Here is a 19,835-nt window from a genome sequence, read left to right as displayed (position 1 = left end):
GCACGTGTGCGCAGTGGGCCAGCTTGACTCATACCAGGAACAAAATCTGACCCTCGATGCCCACACAAGTGTTGTCACAAGTGCTCCCCAACAAAGTCCAAAACTCTACGAAAGGCACGCGGTTATGGGGCCCAAGCGCCCACGTCCTCTAAAGGAGACGTTGAAGAGTGGGCCTGTGCTCTCCGACAGACACGAGTGAGCACCACAACACACAGGGGCACTGGGCGTGTCAGTGAGCCTGGACGGGGCCAGACTCCACGCATGGTCCTGTGGACACCTCCTCTGCCAGAGACATGGTGTCCACAGAGTAGAGGTTTCTCAGGACCAGGGCTGCCCAGGGATCTGCCAGGAGCCCAGTTAACATGTCCTTCCTGGTCTTATGGCGTCTGACTTGGGGAGCTCAGGACATCTTTCAGAAAGTGTCCCCAAGACCCATGGGATCATTTCTGGTCTATGGTGGTTAGAGGCATAGCAAGCACCCAGGTGTGGCGGCACCAGCCCGTAATCCCTGCAAGGAGTGAAGCTGAGGGAGGAGAGGATAAATTCAAGGCCAGGCTCAGCAACTTAGCGAGACCCTGCTCAACAACAACAATAAAATAGAAAGAAGAGAAAAGGGAGGGAAGAAAAGGGGGTGCCCACATTGTGGCTCAGTAGTGAAGTACCCCTGGGTTCAATCTCCAGTACCAAAAACAAACAAAACTGAAAAAGGTACATCGAGCAAAACTACATAAAAATAAGACTTTTAAAAAATCTCTGCCAGAAATGGAAAGCAGCTCAGAGTAAAGGAGCAGGGCCACAAGGCTCTCCAGTCACTTTTCACCCGCTGAGCTGCTCAGTGTGGGTCAGAGTCAGGACTCTCTCCAGGGCACGGGGACCATGGCAGGAAGCATCCTGATCTGCCTCACCAGCAGCTGGCTCACTGATGAGCGGTGCCCAGGACAGGCAGACAGGGATCCCAGGCGATGCCCCTGCTGAGCATGCCCTCTGTTACCAGTGCCAGGGCTGGGGTGGGCACAGCTGCCCTCAGCGTCCAGCCACCACCTGTGCATGTCGCATGTGCATCCTCCATGCTCTGCGGGGTTCTGTGGAGAGCTAGTGGACACAGTGCCTGCCCGGAGTCAGTGGGCTGTCTGGGTGGGCAGCTAGTGAGTGCTCCTGGAGGAAGAGCAGGAGGGGCAGGCCAGGACTGGGTGGGCTGGGCACCAGGAGAGGCTGCGGGTAGCACTGGGGGACATGGGCAGGGGCTGGGAGGGCCAGCAGAGGAGAACAAGGAGATAAGGGAGGACCACAGCAGGGACGGGGACAGTAGGCAGCAGCAGAAAAACTGGCCTGGACTGAGGCAGAAACTGTGGTGTGAGCCGTGGAGAGGGCGATGCGGGCCCAGCCTGGGGGACCAGGACGGACATGGGGTGCGCCCGGCACAGCCGTGGCCTGTGCTGCTCAGGGGCAGAGCAGCCCAGGTGCGTCCCCAGGCGGCCTCTTCCCACCTGGGAGAGCACCGTGAGGTGTGACTCGGAGGGAGGCGTGGTTGGTACTGAAGGGCCCTTGGTGGGACAGGAGCGCTGCCTGCTGCCGCCGCCGTACCAGCGCCTTCCTGGAAGGAGGCGTGAAGAGCTCGGAAGGGGAGCCAGCCACCCGGGTCAGAGGCTGCAGGCCGCAGGGTGCTGTGCTGCAGGCCTCGTGCCGGTGGCCCTGTACAGCCCCCTGGAGCCACCAGAGCAGCCTGGCCAGGGCGGCACAGAAGGACCAGCCTCCTCCTGTTGGCTTCTCTAGTCGCTGGCTCTGGCCAGGGGAGCATGGCAGGCTGGCGGAGGGCTCCTGGACACACGTGGCCGGGACCTGGGGCCACCACACCCCACTCTGGTCCAGGACAACACCTGGGGAGGGGTTGGTGGTGCCATTGTTGGGTGGTCCTGTCTTTCACCAGTGGCAGCACAGAGGCGGGGCCCAGTCCCATCCTGACTTCAGTGGGCAGATGAAGGCCAGCAGCCACTGTTTAGCTGCTGAAGGCACCAGAGGCTCCTGGCCCCACCACAGCTGGACGCTGCCCACTGTCATCACCTCCCCAAGGGGCAGAAAGTCGACAGTTACGTGACCACAAAGCAGTGCGACCCGAACACAGCCTGGGACCTCCTAGAGGCACCATGCGGCGACCACACCTGCCGGGCACTTGAGAAGGCAAGTCACACACCCACAGCCCACCGTGTGGACAGTCTCTCCTGCAAGAGGCCACAGGGGCACCAGGGTGGCCGGTTCTGACACATCTGCAGAGCAGCCACGAGTGAGTCCTCAAGTCCAAAGTCAGCCTTAAACTGGAGAACAACCAGGCGAGGCAATCCTCGAGACGGCCACGGCAGCACTCGGCTCCTCCCGCTCTGCGCAGGCCACGAGGACAGACGAGGCCGGCCGTGGTGGTAAGATCGGAACTCGGAACCACTCAGCCATGGCCTGTGCCACTATGTGTAGGCACTCCAACCAGACAGCTCCATGGGCCCTGCAGCCAGAGCCCTGAGTGGCCTGACGGAGTCCTGGGGTCAGCCTTGGAGCGCGTCTTTGACACCCACGGCTGAGAGAAGGTCAGGTCTGAGCTGGAGGCCACTTCCAGGGAGTGCCTCAGGCTGCACCAGTCCTGACCGTCGCTTACCTCCCTCACAGCAAAGGCAGGGAAGGCCCTTGAAGGAGAGCTGGACCCCAGCAACCGCCTGCTGGCACCCTGCGGCCTTCAAGGGGTGCCCGTGGGGTGCTGAGGGGAGGAAGGAGGGCGAGCCCAGCCTGTGCTCACCCCCCACGGGGTCCAGGAGCGGCCGGGGCTGGGCCTACACATACACTCTACCAATTGTTCGTGCCCACCCCTCTCCACGTGACCCCGCTCCTCAGCTTTTATCCCTCTGACAAGTTCATGAGGAAAACACGCAGACCCTCTGATAGCATGAAATCGGGACAAAGGCCCAGGGACAAAGGGGACCAGAGCGGCCAGGCTGGCTAGGCCAAACTTCAGCCCCACACAGATGTTCCAGGACATCTGAAAGGAAACGCTTGTAAAACAATGTCTTCGACAGTTTAAAGAAACGGACCAAGGGAAGCAGGCCCCTGTCCATGACAACTCTCAGCAGGGAACGTAACAGGGTCATGAGTCTCACTTGATGTGCTTTCTCTCAGGTTCATCCTGGATTCTAGATGGGAGGAAGGCATCTGAGCTGTGTTCAAGGTCATTTGCAGGCTCTGTTGGCTTCTCCTGACTGCAATTTACTAGAATCTGAGCCACAATCCCTAAGACTTCAGTGAAAAACAGGGAAGATTAAAGGACAGTGAAACTGGGCGGATGAGCCAGGCTGCGGCACAGCAGTTAAGACTAAGAGAGGAGCTGAAGAAATGGCTCACTTCGCAGAGCGCTCGCTAGCACGCGCAAGGGCCCACGAATCCCCGACCCCCCCACCTCAAAAATGACTAAGAGGGGAGAGGTGAGGGAGGGGGAGAGGGCTGGGAGGGGCAGGGAGGGGAGAGAGGAGTGGGAGGGAGCCTGAGTGAACGAGTGAATGTCTGCGAAGCTCGGATCTGGAAAGTGCCTCCAGGAAGCAGAGGGAGAGAGCGCAGAGTCCTTCCGCTTTCCAACAGTCCTCCTGGGAATGCTGAAGTTCACACGCACTGCTGCACCTGGCAGTGCACCACCGAGGCCCCGGGCTTCCACCGGCTCCAACGAGCATGGATGTGTTGGCTTCACAGACGGAATCAAGGGCCAAGGCATCTCAGAACACCACTGATCCCAGCAACTGCCAGCATGGGAAGGTTCCAGGTTTAAGTGAAGGCCACTGCACAGTGAATTTAAGAATTGAACCTTAAATTCTGACAGACACACTGTAGAACTTGGGTGCCCATGAGTTTAGGAACACCAAGTCAGCAATGTCTGTCCCAGGTGACAACCTGTTCCTAGATCTAACGCATGAAGACATCTTCTCAAGTCTTACACATACTCATGCAGTAGAATATGAGGTTAACTAGCCGGTCATTTAACTGCTAGCTCAGAGATGGAAACCCATGGCTTTAAAATTTGCATCCTCACTGGTGATTTGAAGGTTTGACAAACATGCCCAGAAAACAGTATCCCAGCAGATTCTCCGAACATCCATCTTTGGGATGAGCACGGCCTGCATGCCTAAGTTAGCAGGCATGCAACAGAGGCACCTACGATGGCTGCCGACACCAAGTCACATGAGGCGGAGACCAGACCCCAGGCCCTGGCAGACACTGTCACAGAGGGGCCACCAGACCCCTGCAGAGCTAAGAAGCCCGCAGGGAACTGGCAAGGGCAATTCCTACTCAGGAGCAACGTTTAAAAGCAGCAGCAGGACTAGAGGGCACACAAAATGGTCCCAAGCTGGCTCCCCAGGGCTGTGGCTTCCTGTGTGCCGGGCCCCATGGTTCAAGTGGGGGTCACGAGGCCCAGGGAGCTGGAAGGGGGCAGTGAGCAGTCTGTGGCCAGACCGCAGGTGCTGCATCTCTGACCCCAGGCATCATGGTGAATCTTGGCCTGTTCGGACTTAGGCTAACGGGGCCAGGCGTGTGACCTCTTAGCAGGACAAGGTGCAGATCACCACAGTACCAGTGGTCCTGGTGAACAGCACACCCTCACCCTGACGTCCAAACCCCAGGGCCTACACATTTCAATGCAAACTCAGGCAAGCTCTGCCTGGCCCTGGGGGACGCTCAGGGACAGCTAGGAAGGTGGGGGCTGCAGCTAGAGTTGCAGGGCAGTTCTCAGGCAGGGCTCGCTGGGCACGCCAACCTGCAACAAAACCAGGGAAGGCACGGTGCAAAGTGGGCACCCGTGATGACCATTCCCGGGCTTTTAGAGAAGGTGGTCTTCCCAGTGTGAAGGGGCCTGGGGGCCAACTGCCTCCTGTGTCTGTTAGGACGGGTCCCCAGGCTCCACTCCAGTTCACCTACTTCTACTCCTGTAGGAAAATTCCACTTTTTGAAGATCAGAGAAAACCATCACTGCTGGCTAAGGAACCCCCCTGCCCTGACACTGCTGCCCACCAGCTGTTGGTGTCAGCACCCTTCCTTCTCCTCACCACACACTGCCAAGTGTTCACCCAGAACAGCGTGCCATAAAGACGCTTCATCTCCTCTTCCAGGACTGGTCCCCAGCTCCCCAGCAGCTGGGCAGGATGGACATGGTGCTCACGTAGCCTGGGCAGCACCACCAAAACCCACCCAGGGAGGGCACTGTGCATTTCCTGAGGCTCACCTGCAGCAGGTCATGGTCTGACCCCTCAGGCTCAGCAGGTGGGGAGAGGGAGGGTAGACAGAGAACAGGCCTGGCCTTGCACAGAGGTGTGCAAGCACCACAGTGGGGCCAGGCAGGGCGTATGCGTGGGGGAGAGACCCCCTCAGTGAGCAGTGAACAGATCCAGCTCCTGTGCAGAGTCCTGGGAAAGAAGAGGGGGCACCAAATTCTTCTGTCTTCTTTTCCTATGAAATGGGATTTTTTATGTCACCCTACCTGTTAGAAATGTTGACTGGCTAAAGTGTGCAAAGTAATCTTCCTAGAGGAAAACCCCAGAATATAAGAGTAGCTGCTATAATTCAGTGTAACAGCTGAGCACAGTGGCCACATCTGTTACCCCAGGGAATCATGCTGAGGTGGGAGGATGTCAAGTTCCAGGCCAGCCTTGCAACTTAGCAAGACCCTGTTCTGAAATACAAAATAAAAGGGGCTGGGAATTAGCTAGGTAGTAGAGTGCCCCTGGCTCAATCCCCAGTACCAAAAATAATAATGCAGTGTGACATTCCAGCAATGTCACATCACAGGTCCTACATGATAACAGTCCAACAGAGGTCTTTCTTTAAGTCGGTCTTTTAAAAACAAGTTTAATGATTTAAATGAGTGCCTGCTGCAATTTCTCTAAGCAAACATTCAAGGTGAGCAGAAGTGTGCTTGCACACCTGTTGAGGACCATCATCCTGACTCCATCCCCCAGTGCCCAGTCGCTGACCTGAGGGCACTGCAGCTGGAGAGGAAGGGGACGCTTCTGTGGAGTGCTGTGGAGTCCAGTGAATGAAGTGCTTGAGGCCTGGTGACGGGGCACAGGAGCGCAGGTCACACACGCTCAGGCCCACTCCACATCAGTGGTGCTGTGGAGTCCAGTGAATGAAGTGCTTGAGGCCTGGTGACGGGGCACAGGAGCGCAGGTCACACATGCTCAGGCCCACTCCACATCAGTGGTGCTGTGGAGTCCAGTGAATGAAGTGCTTGAGGCCTGGTGACGGGGCACAAGAGCGCAGGTCACACATGCTCAGGCCCACTCCACATCAGTGGTCAGGTCCAGGCCTGTGGAGGGCATCCCAGCAGACTTCCTGCAGTGGATGGCCCTTCCAACGGCCCCCAACACAGCCACGCTGGCACACCGAGTCCTAGGTTCCCACATCCATGGCTGCATCAGGGCAAAACCCTGAATCGCACAGGGCTGCCACAGGCTGGTAGGCTGAGGCTGAGGCAGACGCACAGAGACCCAGCAGTTGCTCCTGAAGGCGTTTCATTCCTAGGCACGAGCACAAGGCCAGCAAGAATCCCCACAGCTGCCCCTGCCAGGCGAGTCTCTGAGGGAGTCACAATGGATACGAGAGCCCAGGCCTCTGGCTGGTGGCCTTGCCTGTGTCTACTGTGTTCTGGGCCGAGGGATCTTTGTGCAGAAGGCCTGGCAAAGTGGCTCCACAAGGCCTGGGTGAGCATGTGCAAGCTGTACTCCAACAGTAGCCGCACAGGGAAGCTCACGGGCAGGTGCAAAAGTAGCCAGGGGTCCTCAGAGGCCTCCCGGGAGGAGTGTGCGGCTGTCTACATGGCTATTACAGCCCTGGAAACCAGGAGTGCCAGGCTTCATGCCACCAGGCTGGCAGCTCCTGCTGGCCATGGTCTTCCCACATAGTGGAGGTGACAGTAGACACAAGGCAATCCTCTCCCAAGGCCAGAGCCAAAGCGGGGCCTTCCTTCAGGGCTGCTGTGAAAGCTGCACCCAGGACGCTCTGCCCGGAACGGCTAGGACAGTCGCAGTCCTCACAGGACCCTGCTCTTCGACAGGTCCAGCTGGCTCCATGCACATACCTGTCAGCAACTGGCAACTAATTTTTGAAAACGGCCACAAGTCCCCCAAAACACATCCATCACTGCCACTGTCAGGAGGTGATGGACAGCAGGTGTGGCATGGCCAGGCCACCCGGAGATGGGTGCGCCTGGTACCGCTGTCACCATGCGTCACCATGACCAGCTGAGCGCTCCAGCTGCCAGCTGCCACTGCGCAAGGCGTAAAACATATCCTCCCAACAATCCCCCAGCAGGCCTGAGCTGGAGACTGCACTATTCGTCAGCGTAACGACACACAGGTCTATTAGGCGGCACGAGATGACGGTGTTTAATCTGTGTGTGTTTTAATTACGGCTTAAGCAGTGCCAAATCTGATCAGTGTCATCGTTTCAGTTCTGCTCTGCAAGCAAGCCTGCATTCATTTGCATCTGAAACACTAGGAGCTGCTGGTTCCAGAGGACAGAGCGCTTGGTTTTGCACATACAGAGCCCCTTTCACAGGCGAGGTGGGAGGGACTCTGGCAGACCCATCCAACCCCTGTGGACCTCTGTCCGCTGCAGATGAGGAGCAGTTCCCCGCCATGCTCCCAGAGCTACTGGGGCCGAGCCTGGTCCCCATCCCAGACCCCGCCCTAACAGCAAGATGAACAATTGCTGCACTGAGTGCATTTGATTTACTGTGGCTGGGCACCGGCTCATTGGCCCTCATTGTTTAGGAGATGGATTTAATTAACCTTTGATGAATCTTGCCAGAGAGCATGAAGTGTCACAGCCTGCTCAGGTATCCTGAGCACTCCACAGGGCAGGTCATGGGATGGGCCTGCCCCCCAGAGCCTCAGCAGCAGCACAGGAAGCAGAACAGAAAAAAGATGGAGCAGGCATGGTTCTGTGCAGCCCAGGACACAGCGGGGTGAAGCAAAACCTCACCACTAAGGCATTACCCTCCGCTGCAGGAGAAAAGCTGGCTCCAACTTGAGAGGACACCCACCCAGCCTACACGCCATACCAGTGTGCTGCACTGCAGAACAGACCGGGGCAGGGCTGCACTCAGCACCCGACACCCACTGAAGCACTGCCTCTCTAGGGAAGCGCAGTGCACCCTTCCTCTTCTCACTCTGACCTCAGGCAGTCTGAGAACACTTGGGAGTGACCCACCCACACTGAGGGCACATGTTCCCAAGAGCAAGGGACCAAGGCTGGGTGTGGCTTCCTTCTCTTGCTCCCAAGGAATGGGTCTAAAGCTGTGGGCATGTGGCATCCCAATATGGCCACTTCGGGGCATCATGGTTGGAGCCCTCCTGTGGCTGAGCCTGCATGGAGCTGTAACGTCCTATAGGATCCTCAGGCACCGTTTTGGGGGCTGTTCCTGAGACTGGTTCTCCTTCCTTCTTGACAGAACATGGTGGGAAGAAGAAAGGATGGGTGGCTTGGAAGATACAGCCTGGGAGGCTCCAGGGAAGTGGTATGGGGGACCTCCTGTGCACCAAGGGGTTTTCAAGGGCAGATGATGCCAGCTGATGACAGGAGGGAGAGGTCTCCACCCCAGAGCTGCAGGCCTCACGTGCCTGAACAATTCTGAAATAAAACTACCCTGAAAGTCAGAGTCCATGCTTCCCATCAAGCCTGCTTACCTAGCTCATAAAGTATGTTCAAAATGTAACTAAAGATCATTTTTATTTGCCAAACGAACAGGAGCTATCCATAGGTTTTAAAGAGCCTAAAAACCTCTCCAACAATTAATGTCTGGATCTAAGATGCATCTGTTTGTTTATCGAGCAAATAATTCAGTTAAAAACCACTGATCTTCCTCCCACTCCTTTGCAGGTGCCAAATTAATAGCCAGAACAAGGAGCCTTGGGCTTCTCTTGGGCCATCAGCCAGAACCCACCAGCCACACAAATAGCTGTTGCCAGCAGGTGGCATGCTGGGGACGGCAGGTGCCGAGCAGCCACTGCCACTCAGGGCGAGCTGTCCCATCTGAGGACACTGCAGACACACCAGGCTGTGCCACACTCCTGAGGCATTCAGCACGTTCAGGTGGTGGTGGCCAACGTAGGAGTGGGGACAGTGCCCCCCAGCAGATGACCCTCTGAGGTCCAGAGCTCTGGGCGCACAGCCTGCCGCCTCCCGCCTCCCACCTCCCTCTCGCCAGCTGCACAGGCACCAGCAGCAATGGCTTGGGGTGAGCATTCTCAGTGGGGGAGCCGCGCGGACCTCCTCTGCCCTGCTGCATACTCTCCGCTCTCCTGGGGACCAGGCCCCTCCTGCCCCTGGGATCCACACGGAAGGCCACATGGCACTGCCCCTCGTCCTGAGTGAGATGACACTACACCTGGGGTGCTGAGAGAGGCAAGTGGACCCCACACGGGGCACGCTCAGCGCCATGGTTCTGAGACCAGCAAGGACAGGGTGGGGAGCACCTTGGGATGCAGTCGCACAGAGGGGCCTCCAGTCCAGCACCATGGCGCCCACGTCTCTGCGGGAATGGTCCAGGCCTGCGGGCACGCAAGCCTGAGACGCGCCGCCGAGACGTGAGCTGAAGTGAGGTTTCAAGTGTGGCTCCTGGACGCCCACGGGACCCCACCGTCTTGAGGCTGCTGCAGGTGCAGTTGCGCAGGGACAGAGCAGGAGGCACGTGCTACAAACAAGACTGAGGACAGCCCCTGAGCAAGCTGGGCCTGAGCAGTCCTGCGGGAAAGTCCTGCCTGAGCTGCAGAGAAACCGTTTCTGGAGATGGCTGTTCTTTCCCTCCCTTAACTCAGTCTTCCATGATGCTCAAGTGAAGTGTGAACACGTCACTGTGGGTGTCTTAAAGAGCATGTGCTCAGAAGCCACTCCTTCCCAGAGCTATAAACTCTACAAAGTTAACCACGTGGTGTCAGGGGGCTGTGGAGACCTGGGGCACACTGGTAGACGTCCTGTCCAAGGTGACCTGCAGCTGGGAGCTGCACCTTGCCCTCCACAGGGCTGATCTGCTAGTTAGTTCCCAGATGGTTCCACAACTTAAACACTGCTGAGGAGTCCAGGCAGCCCAGGAGGTGAATCCACAACACAGTGTTCATGGGTCCTGAGGACCCTGGATTACCCACTGAAATGGCACTAAGAAGAGGCTGTGAGCCTTGTGCAGCTGAGAGTGGGGTTGCCTGGTGCTTTCCCAAGGGCCTCAGGGGGGCCACACACTGGAAGATGGGGTCTCACCTGCCTGCCACGCCCTGTGACAGTGGCCTAAGGCACATAGCTGCCCCATCTACACGTGGCCTCCCCAGCACAATTAACCCAGGGTTCCCCAGTGTAGCAGCCAACAAGGCCTCACCTGGATGCTGGCAGGGCAGACAGATGCCCTCCCCAGCATTAATTGATCTCCTTAGGGTCACCTTGATGCCAAGCAGGCAGGGATGCTGCTGTGGGTCTTGCTGGCCTCCCTACTGGGGCAAAGGGCATCCACTCGCCAGTGCCAGGTCTACCACAACGTGCTCACACAGCCCTAGTTCACGCAGCCCTGGTGGGCAGATCACTGGCACTGGGAGACAGAGGCAGAGAGCGGAGCACAGGGGCCAGGGGACCAAGGGGCACAGGCAGACTCCCACTGCTGCGCTTCACTGGAAAGCCAGCAACCAGGGCAGCTCTACACCAGTCAGTAGCCCTGCAGAGAGGGAGGAGGAAAGCTGGCGGACTCCTCCCGCTGGGCAGTGACCACAGCACGCAAGTCCAGCCTGTCCCGGAAGCCCTGCAGACGCAGCTGCCCGACTCCACCACTGTCCACAGAGACGCACTCCTTCATGGCAGGCTGGGACGCCCACCTGGTGAGGCTTCCACCTGGGCACAACAGGCTGCCCTTTCTTGTGACACTTGCTCCAGGACACTTGAAGCTCCTCTGACTTCTTAACCGCGGGTAGCTCTGCACTGGCCAGTTGTGGCTTTCCACCGGCCACTCTGCTAGGAGCAGAGGCCTCTGAACGGGGAGCCACTCGGTCAGCAGAGGTGCAGTCGTGGTCTCAAGCGGCAGTCCAGGGACCAGGCTCAGAGGTGTGCAGTGATAGTCGAGGCTGGGAACTGTGGCTTTCAGTCCCCAGGCTCAGTTTCCACAGGCGAGGGACCCAGTGAGGGCTACAGTCTCCTGTAGCATGTTTGAACAGAGTGGGATGTAGCCAAGGTTTCCACAGGGCAGGCCCCGCTCCTGCTGCCAGGGTTCCCGACATCGGCTTCCAGCAGAGAAGACCTGGCGGCAGCTCTCCTCCTCCTCCTCCAGGCCAGGTGAAGCTGATCCCTGCCAGGCACCACTGAGCATCCAGGGAAACCACCTGTGCAACCCAGTATGCACAGGATGCACACACGGGTATGCCGAGGCCCACTTCACAATGTGCCCTCGGCTCAATTACACAGGAAGGGAAGAGGGTTGTACCAGCATGTCACTTATCTCCATTAACCAAAGCGAGACAGAGGACAGGCCCGCGACTGCTCAGCTCTGCCCTTAAGAAATGATTCTCCACCAAGGATGGAAGGTTACCAGGAATACTAATCAAGGCGATGCATGTCTCCACGCTGCTCCTGCTGTGTGTGGCCCCAGTCTGTGCTGTGCCACACCCTGCTCCTAAAGGGCCGGCTAGGCTCAGGCTGGAAGCCACGGGCTTGGCCCACGTGCCGCATGGGTATGGGTGGGGTGCTGGGTGATTTGCTTTCTGCCCTCTCCCTTGCTACTACCTGGGAGGTGGTACAGCCCACCACCACACGGGAACTGGGAACAGCCAGGAGCAGGCAGAGCCCTCAGCCTGCCACTCCAGAACTGAGGATGGAAGGCCAGCACCCACCTGCTGCAGACCTCACCGTGGAGGAAGGTAGTCCTGTGTCCATGCCGTGGAACCTGCTTCCTTTGGTGGCACACCCTGGCCACACCACTTCCTACTGACCTCAGTGCTGCTCATCTCTGGGCCACACTCTTGCCAATTTCATGGTCAATGGGGACCCAGTGCCTGATGGGTGAGTAGCCAGTGTGGTCTCTGAGTTCCCAAAGACTGAGAGACAGCAATGGCTTATTAAATCAAATGGAACAACCAGTCTGCAGACAGGGAAATACAAAATTTAAAATGGGCTTCTAGCCAGACACAGTGACATGCACCTGTAATCTCAACAGGACAGGAGGTTGAGGCAGGAGGATTACAAGTTCAAAGCCAGCCTCGGTAACTTAGCAAGACCCTGAGCAACATAGCAAGAACCTATCTCAAAATAAAACATTAAAAGTGCGGGGGATGTGGCTCAGTGGCTAAGCCCCTCTCTCTGGATTCAATCCCCAGTACAAAAAATACCCATAACAACAACAAAAAGCTGACATGTAATTGGAAAAGACCCCTCCTCTGGCGTAAGAATCTGTTTACTAGGAGCTTTTGCCTTGACAGCATAACCAGCGAAAGCGGTACCATGGGAGTCGCCTGCAAATAGACACCCCTCTGACCTCTTCTCACTCCACCCAGGCCTGAAGGGGAGGTCATACTGCCTACCTCTACGACGGACTTGGAATCCAGGCGGAAGTTGAAGTCGCCAAAGACAAAGTAGGAAACTTTCTCGAATCGCTGGTCGATGATTCTGGGAGGAGAAAAGGAGACAGAGGTCACCACAGGTGGAGGCGCAGACAGCCCTCCCTCCTGCAGGGAGAGCACAGCAAGGGCTCCTGTGTGCCCCAGGACCCAGCACCGAGGCCAGCACTCAGCTCCCCACGTCAGGCGGGCCAGAGGGCGTCACTGACACCAGGCTCAGTGGAGAGTCACCTCATGGAGAAAGAAGGGGCGCCAGCAACACAAGCCCGAGAAAACAGCCTCCAGGAGAAGCAAGAGGACAGTGGGGGTTGTCAGGTGGACAGGGACAGGCGCCTTGCGGCTGGACCCCACAACAGGCCACGCACAGCCGCGCTCCCTGCGCCTGACGTGCTCCTCCTGTTTGGAGCATCCACACGGCACCCCTCCTGAAGGCCTCCAAGCCGTACGGCAACAGGACGGCAGGCAAGACAGACCTGTCTGTGAGCTGGGTGTCGCCTGCCGAAGAGCCGTGCTCCAAGAGCACCACAGCCAGCCCTCCAGCGCACGGGCCATGAAGCAGCGCCCCGACAGACGCCGCCCGTCTCCACGCACAGGACGATGCAGCAGCACAATCAATGCTCATTCTTTTGAGGCAAAGTAAACACTTGTTACACCATGGGCAGCGGCGCTCATGACAGGACGCGGGGAGGCAGAGGCTGCCTCGCAGGCCCCAGCGGCACAGCAGCCTCTGCTGCAACGCGGCCACGAGCTCCTCGCTCAGATCGACTCCAGGCTCCAGGTGCAGTCTACCACACACCTGGATCCTGGCTCGGCGGGCGTGTGGGTTCCTGTGCTGGTGAGGGCCAGCGCAGGCCAGGCTGAGGTCCACGGTAGGGCTCTGCACCAGGTGCACCTGGAGCTGGGGTCCAGGGCACAGGGAGGGCAGTAGCTGATGAATCATGGTCTGGGCACTTCCCAACTTGACTCATCGGTGCAGAAACCAAGAGAAGCGAGGAGTCCATCTCCTGCGCTCCAGCTTTTGCAGGCGTGGTATCACATGGTGGTCTGTGGCAAGTTCCTGAAGGGTGTCCACACCAGTCGGAAGGACGAGGTTGCTAAGAGGTGATGGTGGTGGCCATGGTGCCCAGCCTTTGCCCTGCTGTTTTCTCAGCACCTTGGCGAGGGAGGGAGGGAGGGGCACTGTGCAGTCCACTTTCATGACTGGATCCTTGAGCTCAGTGGACACCTTACTGAAAGGGACTTCCTTTCTCTCAACCTGGGGCCTCGGGACAGTGAGTGTGGACACTCGTCAGCACTCTTACTGGGATTGGCATTTCCCTTGTTTTAATGAGCTCAGGGCCAGTTTCCCTGTGGTCCGCCCCCCTTTCTGAATCTCTGGGTGGCCCTGTCAACTCTGGGCAGTGGTCCCAGATTGTCTGGGGCCGACGTGGGAAGCCTCCCGACAGCCTGCTGCCCCTGTCCTCCCTCTGCTCGGGCAACCTCAGCCAGGTGGAAGCGTCAGCTTCCATGGGAGCAAGTGCACCCGTTTCCCACGGCTGGTCCCAGCCAAGCACACAGGCCCCTCCACACTCTGGTTGGTGGTGGGGCACTAAGGTGAGCACGGGTTCAACCCGGAGCCGCGGGACAGAGCAGGGGCCTCAGGAGTTGGTGCTGCCCACACAACCGCGGGGCAGCCCAGGTCTCTTGAGATTACAATCTACTGTTATCTTTTTTTTTTTTTTTTTTTTTTTAATCTATTCCTTCTAAATCATGGAAATTTTCATGGGGAAGCCCTCTTATTGACAACTTTTTTATTTTTATTTATTTATTTTTTTGTTGGTGGTACTGAGGATTGAACCCAGGGGCACTTTACCACTGAGCCATACCCTCAGCCCTTTTCATTTTCATTTTGAGACAGGGTCTTGCTGAGTTGCGAAGGCTGGCTTTGAACTTGTGATCCTCCTGCCTCAGCCTCTGAGTCACTGAGATTTTAGGTATGCGCCACCACACTCAGCTGGATTCTTTTAAAAATCATCTTAGCACTTTTGATTCTCTTCTTGCCAAATTCCACAAAAAGTCTTATCTTCCTTTTTAATTGGAATTGCTTTCAACTTAAATGTTAATTAAAGAGAAAGGCCATATTTTAACCGGTTATTATTAGAAACATAAGTAGCCAGTGATTTTATCTACCTTTTAAAACTCAGCCTTTCTGTGGATGAACAGATACTGTGCTGGCAGGGGAGTCTGGCCAGGGTTAAGGGCTAGAGGCTGCTTGGCCTCCTCCTCCAGCCCTGCCCCTCCTCCTCACCGCAGGTGAGGGGAACAAGACCACCTGATGTGACTGGGCCTCTCAGTAGGAAAGTATGGACCATCTTTAGAAGAAACGCTGTTCTGCTGGTAAACATCTCTAAGAGGGAAAGCCTAGGCCCCAGAGAACCTGGGTCACTCTCCCAAGGTCAGAGCCCACCAGGACACCTGGACCAGGGCGTCCACACTGATGCCCACCGGGAGGAGGGAAGAGCTATGTGCTCTGTGAGACCCTGCCCCATGAGCAAAGGGGAGACAGACTTCAGAGTCCCCACTTCTACTCATGCTGCTGCCAACTCACCCCAGGACCACGGCAGCAGAGAAGCCAGCCTCGGCTGTCACCTGTTCCCAGCACCTGAGCTGACTTCTGCTGTGGAAGGACAACTACCTGAGGATAAGGCCTCTCCCCATGGCGCAGCGTCCCACCAGGGGTCCTGGAGAGGCAGGGGGAGCCTGTCTACACAGCCTTGTCTGCAGAACAAGGGGCTGGGCCCTCTTCCCGCTCACAGGCGGCCAGTTTTTGACTGACCTGTGCCCTACCCACCCTGCTGCCCCAGCCTCAGAAATCCGGTCCTGTCAGTTTCCAACATCTTGTTTTCACTTTCAGGCTTGCATGAGTGTCCCTCCGGCCTGAGGCTGCTGGCGAGCTCTCCTGACAGGGAGACACTCGGGTCATGCAGCCCTGGGCCCCAGGCCTGCTCACACCTAGGCATCCTGCTCTGGGCCTTGCATATAGCTGGTACAGAGTGGGACGTACCTGGTCTTCTCCTTCAATACTCCCACCCCTTTCCACTGTGGCTTCTGTGTGGCTTGGCAGAGGGACTGCAGGTGACAAGCCCAGGGCTGGTAACCTATGGCAAGGCGCAGGGGTGGGCGGCAGGGCCTCTGGTGTGCAGTGCCCTGCCTGAGAAGGCTCGCTGCATGAGAGACTGCAGCAGAGGAGCGCGGCAGGCGGGAGTCGCTGGGCACCTGGCTCAGGGCTGAGGCCTGTTGGCCTGGAAGACAGCCCTCCTCCTGCAGGGCCTCCTCCCTCTCGGGCTCCCAGGTCCTGTTTCGGAGAGAGCTGGGGCCCGAGCCTCCCACAGGTACTCTCCAGCAGCAGCACTCTGCACAGCCACATGTCTGCGCTGCCTCTGGGGTTGCTGGCAGTTGTCTGGCCCCGGAGCAGGAGAGCTCATCCCTCAGACACCCAGGACCCAATGCTAGGAACACTCCTGGACTAAGAGACATGAGGATGCAAAGTCTGACTCAACTTCATGCACGACTGCAGAGGCAAGGGCACTCCACCCTCGGGGTGCTGGGTGGGCGTGTGCACCTGCCCTGCTCACAGGAGCTCTCAAAGGGTCCACAGGCAAAGCAGGACTCTGTGACCACTGCCATTATGTCCCATTTCCTCACTCAGACACGCTTAGAACACGTCTTCACTCTAAGGGACTTTCTTTTCTCACATGAAGCTCTGCAATCAGCGAGTGTTCAGGGAGCTGCTACAATTGCCCCAGGAGGTCAGGTGAGCCTCTGCACTGGGCTGCATGCCCACAGGCCAGGGGGGCAAGGCAACTGGGAGCTGGCCCAGCAAGGCTGCAGGGACAGCCACCAAAGCGATCCCTGTGGGGGGGGGGTACTAGTGTGCATGCTCCAGAGCTGGGTCTCCCAGCCAGCTGGGCTCAGTGGACGGTGCTGAGCTCTGACGGCAGGAGGCAGAGGCCTACAAGGGGAAGCGCAGAGATGGCCTGGGCCAGTGCCTACAGCAGAAGCATCTGGGCTTAAAAAAAAAAAAAAACCTGATAAACTTCAGATGTAGCTGAACAAATACACTTTAGAAATTCAAGAGCTGGGAGAGCTAGGCGTTGCCTGCTCACAGAGATGGCACTGACGGGTCCAGCCAGGACACAGACACACAGGCAGGGCTCCCAGTGACCCAGCCAGGCGCTCTCCTGGCCACCTGGATTCCTGCAGACCTAGACCCGATGGTGCCGAGGTAATGGCCTGAGCCAATTAACAGAGCACACCTCTCAGCTCCTGCAGCACGCAGCAAGATGAAGGGGCTGTCACCGGCCCAGCAATCGCCTGAGTGCCAGGCCCCGGCCTCGCGCACTCACTGTTAATTTCAACATAGTGCCATTTGGACCAGGAGAAAAAAAGAGTTGTTTTAAAATTAATTACCTTGTCAGTAGCTATTATGATTAAAAAGTGGGCCCACATCAATATCATGAGCCTGATTCAGAAGAGAATCCCAAGAAGAGCCATAAAAATCAATTTCTTAAGCCTGGAAATAGTGTCTCCTGCCTTGACAGCTGATTCCAGGATGTGACAGCGTCTCGGGGAGGTGCCAGCCCTCTGCGTGGTCAGAGCCCTGTCCCCCTGCGTCTGGGAGACACTGCATGCCCTGACATGGAGGACTGGAGAAGACGCACAATGCCCAAGGTCTCCAGCAAGGTGACTCCCCGAGCACGGAAGCAGGAGCCCTGAGCGGGGCAGCCGGTGTCTCGGCACCCCAGTGGTCTCTACGGTCAGAGAGGGCTGCAGAGTCCTGCTGAGGCCCAAAGCCAGCCTGCACACACCCAGCCCGTTCACCCCCGAACTGCAGTGGGCAGGCGTGCGCCCAGGGCTCCCCACAGGCCAGGAAGCTGCTCCTTCTTTCCTTCCTGTTTTGAATCAGGGGATGCGAGGTCTTTGGCACTGTGCTTTGGAGTGCGCTGCCTGCGCTCCATTGGAAGTCGCCTGCAGTGTGCTTCTAGCTGTGGGAGAAGCCACGCTTGCTGGTCAGTCTGAAACAGCAAAACACCGGCACCATGAATGACCCAAACTACCCCAAACCTTCAGAGTAATGTAATCACTTGGAAGCTCTCCTGATCTTCCCTCACCTGACTGGCCGCCTGGCACAGACGTGTCCAAGCCATTCTAAATAAACTCATCCCAACGGAACGAACGAAATGCCCGTTTGAAGCTCTCCACCACCTGGCCCCCACTCAGCCCTCGAAGGAGGCATGTCCTGAACGTGGCTCTGCCCTTGGGCACCACAGACTATGGAGGCAAAGGTGAGGACAGCCTGTCCATCACAAAGGCAGGGACATCAGCCAGTCCAGCTGCTTGGACACCCAGAGCGCCACGGGGTGTGACAGAAGTGGCTTGGCTCCTCCGTGCTTCATCCCTAGGTGACTGGCAGAGGACCCAGAGCTGAGATCCTGGGGAGCAGAGCAGCCCTGGACCCCACAGCTCGGGCTGTGATGGGAAGCCTCACTGGCTCCCGGGAACTGGAAACTGCCTGGCCTTCCCACACTGGCTGGGTGTGGCTGGGTGGTCAGTGACTTTTGGCAAAATACTGAGAACCTTCCCCCCAAGGAGTCTCAAGGAAAGCAGAGAGTTGTGAAGAAGCAGCTGATGTGAAGCCAGAGATGCCTGTCACGGTGCACAGCAGGATGTCACTCAGATGAGGCTGACTCACCACTGTAGACACCCACGTGCAAACACACGACCCCACACATGATGGAAGGTGGACGCCTGTCTCCACACCAGCACGGAAGTGGACATACACGTGCTCATGCCTCGCACAGAAATGTGCAGTGACAGGCCCGAGCGCCGCGGTGCAGGGGGCAAGGCAGGAAGAGGGCAAAGGGCACAGGAGCATTAGAGGCATCCACTGCCCACTCTTCACCAACAGGAGACGTGCAGGACACACACGACACTCCACCCAGGGAGGTGGGCGGCTCCTGGCACCATGGCCTTCACTGCCTTCCTGGAGGCCAGACCAGTAGGGCAAAGGACAAGCGACAGATTCCATCAGCCACCCGAGACGGGAGCCCAGGACTGCCACTGGGCTTGACACGGCCCCACCGGCCACCGCAGGAGGTGCTGTGCAGACGCCGGAAGGTCCTGGGCCATGTGTAGGAAACAGCCGGGAACATGGAGGACCTTGGGGTGCTGCAGGGTTCCGTGCTGGGCAGGGTGAGCCCAGAGGGACGGCAGGTGTCCTGGAGCCAGCAGGTCTTGAGGAAGCCCGACTGGGTGGCATGGACCTGCACTGGCCGCCAGGCGAGCCTCGAATGGCTGGACGCCTCAGCCTGAGCAGCCGTGCCTGAGGCGCGGGCTCCCTCCTGCTCTCTGGAGCGAGGCAAGCTCTGGGAACGGCCTGCAGAGAGGCGCGCGCTTGGCGGGGTCTTTGAGCAGGCTGACAGCTGACTGATGACCGTCCACACCGCGACAAAGGGAGCTGTGTGGCCGCCCGCGTCACATCGCCTCTCCCTGGGAAACTAATTGCTCCGGATTGTTCAGAGGGACATTATTTTTCTGGCAATCATTTCCTCTGAATGCCCAAAATGAGCATGAAACAACTCTTTTGACTGGACATAAAAGTTAAATGTCCCAATGTTGATCAAATTAACTTCAGCGCTGCGACAATGGACTATGTTTGTGAGAAAATAATGGGGGGACAGAGGGGCGCTTTATGCCAAGATTTCACAGTTGTAATGTGGAAATGTCTGCTGCCCAGGGAGGCTGCATTTCAGAGTGGACAGAGAAGAGCGCTGTCACTCGCAGAGGACCTCGCTTCTTGGCCCAGTGCTCGGAAGACTTCAGGACACGTCCGGGGTCAGCATCTCAGAAAGCGAGTGCCCACCACAGCTGACCTTGCATCGGGAGGGGGACCAGTCTGCAGCAAGGACCTGTGTGGGCACTAGAGTGGCATGAGGGTCTCCTCCAGCCCTGGACTCCCAGCTCCCCTCAGACCAGCTGAACATGCCAGACCTCCCCTCACGGATCAGGGATTTGTTGTCCTAACTTTTGATAACAAGGGAGGCAAGGAAAGAAATCATAAATTACACAAAAATAGAGATAATTATCTCTGATAAGAAATGCTGGGCCAGGCATGTGGCTCAGTGGTATCATGCCCAATGTACTGGGTTCAATCCCTGCACCTCCAAAAAAAGAAAAGAGAGAAAG

At 57.5% G+C, this 19,835-nt stretch overlaps 1 protein-coding gene across 1 annotated transcript in view; it reads right to left on the bottom strand.

The window, feature by feature from the left end:
- The window catches only part of Inpp5a (inositol polyphosphate-5-phosphatase A), a 169,076-nt gene that overhangs the window by 25,442 nt on the left and 123,799 nt on the right, over nt 1–19,835 (bottom strand). The window contains 1 exon segment of the mRNA XM_047554037.1: nt 12,576–12,660. Within this exon segment, the coding sequence (XP_047409993.1) occupies nt 12,576–12,660 (85 nt within the window).

This window comes from Sciurus carolinensis, chromosome 5 (genome assembly GCF_902686445.1).
Source record: "Sciurus carolinensis chromosome 5, mSciCar1.2, whole genome shotgun sequence".
In the NCBI taxonomy this organism is placed as follows: domain Eukaryota; kingdom Metazoa; phylum Chordata; class Mammalia; order Rodentia; family Sciuridae; genus Sciurus; species Sciurus carolinensis.
Note: the sequence above shows the minus strand (reverse complement) of the source record. Positions and strands in the feature narration are given on the sequence as shown.